General features: G+C 48.4%; 1 protein-coding gene and 1 non-coding gene across 2 annotated transcripts; one reads left to right on the top strand and one right to left on the bottom strand.

Moving 5' to 3' along the window:
* Window positions 1–1,592: 1,592 nt before the first annotated feature.
* On the bottom strand, window positions 1,593–3,152 carry LOC119524657 (ankyrin repeat domain-containing protein 62-like). The gene is made up of 2 exons (XM_037823352.1): window positions 2,190–3,152; window positions 1,593–1,994 (listed from the first exon to the last, which is right to left on the bottom strand). Exons 1-2 carry the CDS (start codon window positions 2,396–2,398, stop codon window positions 1,943–1,945), a joined length of 261 nt encoding a protein of 86 aa, XP_037679280.1. The 5' UTR covers window positions 2,399–3,152; the 3' UTR covers window positions 1,593–1,942.
* Window positions 3,153–5,402: 2,250 nt separating this feature from the next.
* On the top strand, window positions 5,403–5,521 carry LOC119524677. Its single transcript, XR_005214866.1, has one exon. It is a non-coding gene; the product is annotated as a 5S ribosomal RNA (ribosomal RNA).
* Window positions 5,522–6,296: the final 775 nt, after the last annotated feature.

The raw sequence follows: 6,296 nt of genomic DNA, 5'->3' as shown, positions 1-6,296 counted from the left end.
TGATGTGTTACCTTGGACATTTTATGGCCTTAAGACTGTAACTGTGTAACCAAATAAATCCCCTTTTATAAAAGCCATTCTATCTCTGGTGTTTTGCATTCTGGCAGCATTAGCAAACTAGAAAAGGACCACATCAAAAACGAAGACTTTTGTGCTTCAAAAGACTGTGACAAAAATGTGAAAAGGCAGCTTACCCAGTGGGAGAAAATATTTGGAAACCACATATCTGATAAGGGTTTAATATCCAGAATATATGAAGATATCCTACAACTCAACAACAAAAAGACAAACAACTCAATTTAAAAATGGGCAAAAGACTTGAATAGACATTTTTTCAAAGAGGAAATGGCTAAAAAGCACATAAAAATGCTAAACATCACTGGCTATGAGGAAAATGCAAATCAAAACCACAATGAGATATTTCACATCTACTAGAACAACTGCTATTAAACAAACAGAAAGCTACAAATGCTGGAGAGGATGTGGAGAAATAGGAAAACTTACTCACTGCTGATTGGAATGTAAAATAGTAAACCCACTGTGAAGACACTTTAGTGGTTCCTCAGGAAGCTAAGTATAGACCACGATATGATCCTGCAATCCCATTACTAGATATATACTCAGAAGAATTGAAAGCAAGAACATGAATAGACATTTGCATACTGATGTTCATAGTGCATTATTCACAACTGCCAAAAGATGGAAACAATCGAAGTGTCCATCAACTGATGCATGGATAAACAAAATGGGGTATATATCTACAATGAAATATTATTCAGCAGTAAGAAGAAATGAAATCCTGATGCACGTGATAACATGGATGAACCCTGAGGATATTACATTGCATGAAATAAGCCAGACACAAAAAGATAAATATTGTATGATCTCACTAATATGACCTAAATATAATGAGTAAACTCATGTGTTAATATCTAGAATATAGGTTATCAGAAGATAGTGAGGGTAGAAAACGGGGAGCTGATGCTTAATTTGTGCAGAATTTTTAATAAGGTTGATCAAAAATGTTTGCAAACAGATAGAGGTGATGGTAGCACATTATTGAGTATAATTAAGTGCTGAATCATGTGTGTGACTGTGGTTGAAAGGAGAAGTTTAGGGTCATGTATATTCATGAGAAGGGAAGCTAGACGATAAAACATGGAACTGTATAACCTAGTGAACTCTGTTATGGATGATGAAGGTGGTTAATAGTACAAATATAAGATGTTCTTCCATGAAGTAGAACAAATATACGTTACCATTACAAGGTGTTGATAATAGGATGGTATATGGGAAAAGATACACCTAATGCAAGCTTTGGACTACAGTTAACAGTAATATTTTAATATCTTCCATCAATTGCAACAAAATTAACACACATGCTAAGTGTCAATAATAGGGAGGTATAAAGGATATGGGGTTTTGCTTTTTGGAGAAATGAAAATGTTGTAATATTGATTAGTAATTAAAGCACGATGACTCTGCAATTATACTGAGCGCCACTGATTGTACAGGTTTGATGGGTTATATGGTATGTGAATAAAACTGCTTAAACAATTGTACCACATCTTTAGGGCAAGAATCAGATGTTTCCTTCTAAACCCCCCTAAAGGACAGATATGCACAGGTATAGCTGTTAGTGAATACCTGTGCATAAAATAGATATTGGATTGTATTGGAAGAATTTTTAGCCCAGAAGTTGATATACTGTGGGAATTATTTCTCCCATCATGCAGTTTTCTGAAACGTATTAAACATGTGTACATCATTATATAGACAATTTCATTTCTTTCTATTGACACTTGGTTAAATCACTTTAACATTGGTACTCTCTAAGGGATTTGTGAGTGCAAAAGGATTTGTACTGGTTCTTGTTGCTCCTGAAGACCCGCTGGGCGCCAAACCCCAGGTAAAGTTTCCAAGTCCTAGGCACTCGGGCTCTTCAGACGGAAGGAGCTGAGCCTCTCGGTTTGATGGCCGCTTGCGGGTAGCCCCTGGAAAGATAAACTATCGGAGGACGCCCCTCGGGTGACAGCCTCACAGGAGATGGCTTCTAGGGAGACAGCTCCACACGTTACTACCTCTCAGGGGACCGGCCATCGTGGGACAGACGGCTCCAGGCTGTACCCCGCCTCCCCCCAGACCCTTCCCGCCGGCCCATCCTCGCCCTGCCGCGGGGCCCCCATCACCTGTTCTTTTTGTCCTTGTCATTCACGCCATTTTTTCCGAGCAACAGGATCTGCTGCACTTTGGCCACTTTGCCACGACTGGCGGCCTTGTGGATCTCGCCAAGGTCCTGGTCCCGGAGGAGGTAACCCGACCCGTCGGCCCCGCAGAGGCTGCGGGAGCTCAGCGACCGATTGATCTGCCTCCTCCCCAAGCCGAAAATCCTCTCCATCGCTGAGGCACCGGCTCCGGAGACACCTCAGCTGTCCCTCGGCTTTTCACCGTCCCCCGAGCCCAGAACCAGTGCTAGAGGGGACCCCACCCAATCTCCGTCACACAGACACACAGGGAACATCAACACCTCTTGGCCGAGAATAACTGGCCAAACGGTTGACTAACGGAAGTGCACATGCGCGCGCGCGCGCGCCTCAGGAGCCGGCGTCCGTGCGCGCGCGCGCGCGCCTCAGGAGCCGGCGTCCGTGCGCGTGCCGATGTTTGCCGTGAGGCTGCCTTTAGCTCCGGCTTGTGTGTCCTGAGGGCCCCCCTCCACCCCCAGCGCTGTCCGTCGTGTGTCTTCCAACTCCTTCCTTCCCTCTCCGGGTGGGATTTAGGCACCTCTGCTTCTTGTTTTGTGTGTCTCTTCTTCCCCTATTCCTAGCCCTCAACTTTGGTCTCTGATCCTTCCAAGGTTGGAGCAGGGAAGGAGAAGAGGGATAAAAGTTACAGGGTATGAAAGATATTGCTTGACTCGCGCTGATGTAAACTGACCTTGGAATCTTTTGGTCATGCAAGGTGTTTTTCAGGGACTTACTGCCCCAACCTCAGCCTTTATGACGACCGCTCAACCACAGATCCCTTAAGAGAGACCAATGTCTCTTGTGGTCAGCTGCTAGGAATGCTCCTCAATTTTCAACCCACAGTGCATCTCCAGTCTTTTCTACTGTGGTTGACTTGCTTTCTAGGAAGTCTTCTTTGGAAAAGACTCTCCACAAAGCTCAGAGAAAACACTTGCACATCCTTTCCTTCAACAGAATCTGGGAGCTTGGGCCATTCCCAAAGCAGGCCTCCATCCTCACTCCCCAGTCCTAGTCACAGCATCTCAGCTTAGACTCTTCATCAGGAATGGGTCCAGCACCATGCTCTGTGCCCAGGAGGGGATTTCAGGTCGAGTACTCTTTGAAATCCTATTCATTGCACGTGAGGTGAGAGGCACAATTCCCGCCACTTCTACATGACCCAGCAACTCCCTCTAAGGAATTTCTCCTCCATTTCCAATTATTCCCTCAGCCTTTCCAAACCCTTTTATAGGATGGAGGTAAGTGGTGATCTAAGAGCGCAAAACCCGTTCTCAGGCATTTCTCTTGCAAGTTTTTTGTTTGTTTTTTTTGGCTTGGTTGGTCTAGAACCCCTTGATGGAATGTGTAATATTTGGGACCCGAGATGGAAAGAGGACAGAAAAAAGTCCCGATATAACTCCCTGCCACAGTTATAAACTGCAAAAGAATCCATAAAATAGTGTTCTTCTTTTAAAGTATATTTGAACAAGTGTCTAAGTGAAGAACTTAAAAAAAATCTCCAAATCATAGAGCTTAATGAAAACAACAGTAAGAAATAGAAGTGATTTACAGGACCTCAGATTAATCAAGAAAAAATTTTTCTCCTGAAATGATCACAGAAGTGCCTCTGGAAATCAAATCATCATAAGATAACTTAAAGCTCACAGAGCGATGTTATTGAGGGACTGCTTTTCTAAAAGAGAAAATAGCAAATTCTGTAAAATGATTAGCTAAAATCTGCCTCATAATACAATGCAAAATGCCCTTAACAAAACCGAAGAAACCAATAAATAGCATATTTATTCATTATGAACTTCATTTTTGTAAGGACTCACAAAATCTGGTTTCCCGATCAGATCGAGGGAAAGATATTTTGTTGAAACTGGGATTGAAGATTGCAAAGCAAAACAGAATTAAAAGGCAAAGCATATTCAATATGAGAGGTTCTTCTGGGTCTTAAATAATATCTTCATTAATGATCTAGGATAGAGAAATAAACAGCAAGTTAATTAAACCTACAGACAGTATTAAATCAGTATGAGGGAAAGACTGGTGAGAGATAGTAAAAAGCCTTTGAAGGTTAGGAACAGAAGTAGCAAATTAAAAAGATTTTGAGAAAGCCCATATATTTGAGAGGATAACTCCCTTGGAAATCAGTATGACTAAGAGCAAATTCAAATGATTGTGCAGACAAATAGACCCTAGATTCAATGTCCCAGGAAAATAACCACCATCATTTGACCTTCCCACTCAGAGATATAAAGTAACAATAGGTAGAAGGAGAAAAATTCCAGCTGGCCTCCTTCTCAGCTGCCGGCTGGGGTTTCCTGCGAGAGCGGATGGGATCGGAGGCACGGGTGCTGTCCCGACCGCTGAGGGGACCGGAGGCCCCCTGCCCAGGCTGTGAGTGGGGTTGAAGGCGCGGCGCCCTTCCTCGCGCCCCAAGACGAGGGCTTCCGGGGAAGACGGCCCCCGGTTGGTTCCGAGGGCCGAGGGACAGGTGCTGTGCTCCTCCGTGGTCGGGGCGGACAGTGGCAGGGGTTCCAGGGGCGCAGGGTCCGGAGTCGGGGTGGGTGGGCTGGACAGCAGGCGAGGGGGAGGCGGCGCCAGAACTGGGACGGCCCCATGGGAGAGATGTTGCTGTGCGTTGGGCCGCCTCGCGGGTCTCCGGCTTCCTCCTCACCCTGGCCTGGCTTGCGGGGCTCGACGAGTCCAGTCCGCAGGGCCGGCAGGGTCCTGGCGGGGCTGGGGGGCCCGCGGGCACCCGACGACGCGCCGGAGGGTCAGGGCCAGGCTGGCCGCTGGCTTGGCGTGCGTGCCGGCAGGGGGCGCTGAAGGCTCCGTTGCCGTGTTTGGGGGAAGCAGGGTCCCGGGAGGGCGCGGGCCGCGCGGGTGGGAACGGGGTGGTGCGCGGCTGCTGGGTGGGGTTGGGGCGAGGGTCACGGGGGGGCTGTCCGGGAACACAAGTGGCCTGGGCGGGGCTGGCCTGCGCCGAGGCTCCGAAGGCAAGGACGGCGAGCAGCGCCAAGGCGCGCGACCTGCTGGGCTCGGGGTGTGTGAGCGTGGCGCGTCCGGCGACCCGGAGCACGGCCCCGCGGGGCGCAGCCTCCCCGCAGCTGGCCGTGCGGCGGCAGCCGGGCGCAACGTAGGCTCTTGGGGCTGCGGGCGGCAGCCGCCAGCGTCTACGGTCATACCACCCTGAACGCGCCCGACCGCGTCTGATCTCGGAAGCTAAGCAGGGTCGGGCCTGGTTAGTAGTTGGATGGGAGACCGCCTGGGAATACCGGGTGCTGTAGGCTCTTGCCAGGCGCCGCCCGTCTCCCTGCCTCCCCCCCCTTGTTCTTTTGCCCTGGCCGCCGGCGGCTCCCCTTAGGGCACGCCTGGTGCCCCTAATCCCTGCCTCTGCCCCAGCCCCACATTCTATGTTGGGGCCGCTTCCTCAGGTAACTTACTTGTACCTTCAGGACCTGCTGGAGCTCTATCTCGTATATACCATTTCCATTTTATGATGTAGTGCTGCTGTGAGCACCCAACTTTATGGCTTGATGGGTCAGACATCACGCAGCTCATGATAGGTAACTCAGGTCTCATGGTAACTTGGTGGCCCATGGTTAAGCATTCTGTCTCTACTAAGGCCCAGTAACAGGCCAACAGCTGTTTCTCAAATGGAGGATAGAGGATGGTAAATCTTTACTCCAAAATCCTAAGGGCCTGCATTGTGATTCTCCTATAGGAGCCTGGCAAAGGCTCCAAACAGCATCTCTATTTGCTACTGACACTTCCAGCACCATTTGGTCAGCTGGATCATATGGTCCAAGCAGCAGAGCAGCTTGCACAGCAGCCTGGACCTGTCACAGAACCTCATCTTGCTCGGGTCCTCACTCAAAACTAGAAGCTTTTCTAGTCACTCAGTAAATGGGAAGGAGTAGCACACCTAAAAGAGGGATATGTTGTCTCCAAAACCCCAAGAGGCCAACTAAGCGTTGTGCCTCTTTTTTGGTTGTAGGAGGGGCCAGATGAAACAGCTTATCCTTCACCTTAGAAGGAATATCTCGACAGGCCCCATACCACTGG

This window comes from Choloepus didactylus (assembly GCF_015220235.1).
Source record: "Choloepus didactylus isolate mChoDid1 chromosome 11 unlocalized genomic scaffold, mChoDid1.pri SUPER_11_unloc3, whole genome shotgun sequence".
Classification (NCBI taxonomy): domain Eukaryota; kingdom Metazoa; phylum Chordata; class Mammalia; order Pilosa; family Megalonychidae; genus Choloepus; species Choloepus didactylus.
The sequence above is the reverse complement of the archived record's forward strand: the minus strand, read 5'-3'. Positions and strand labels throughout refer to the sequence as shown.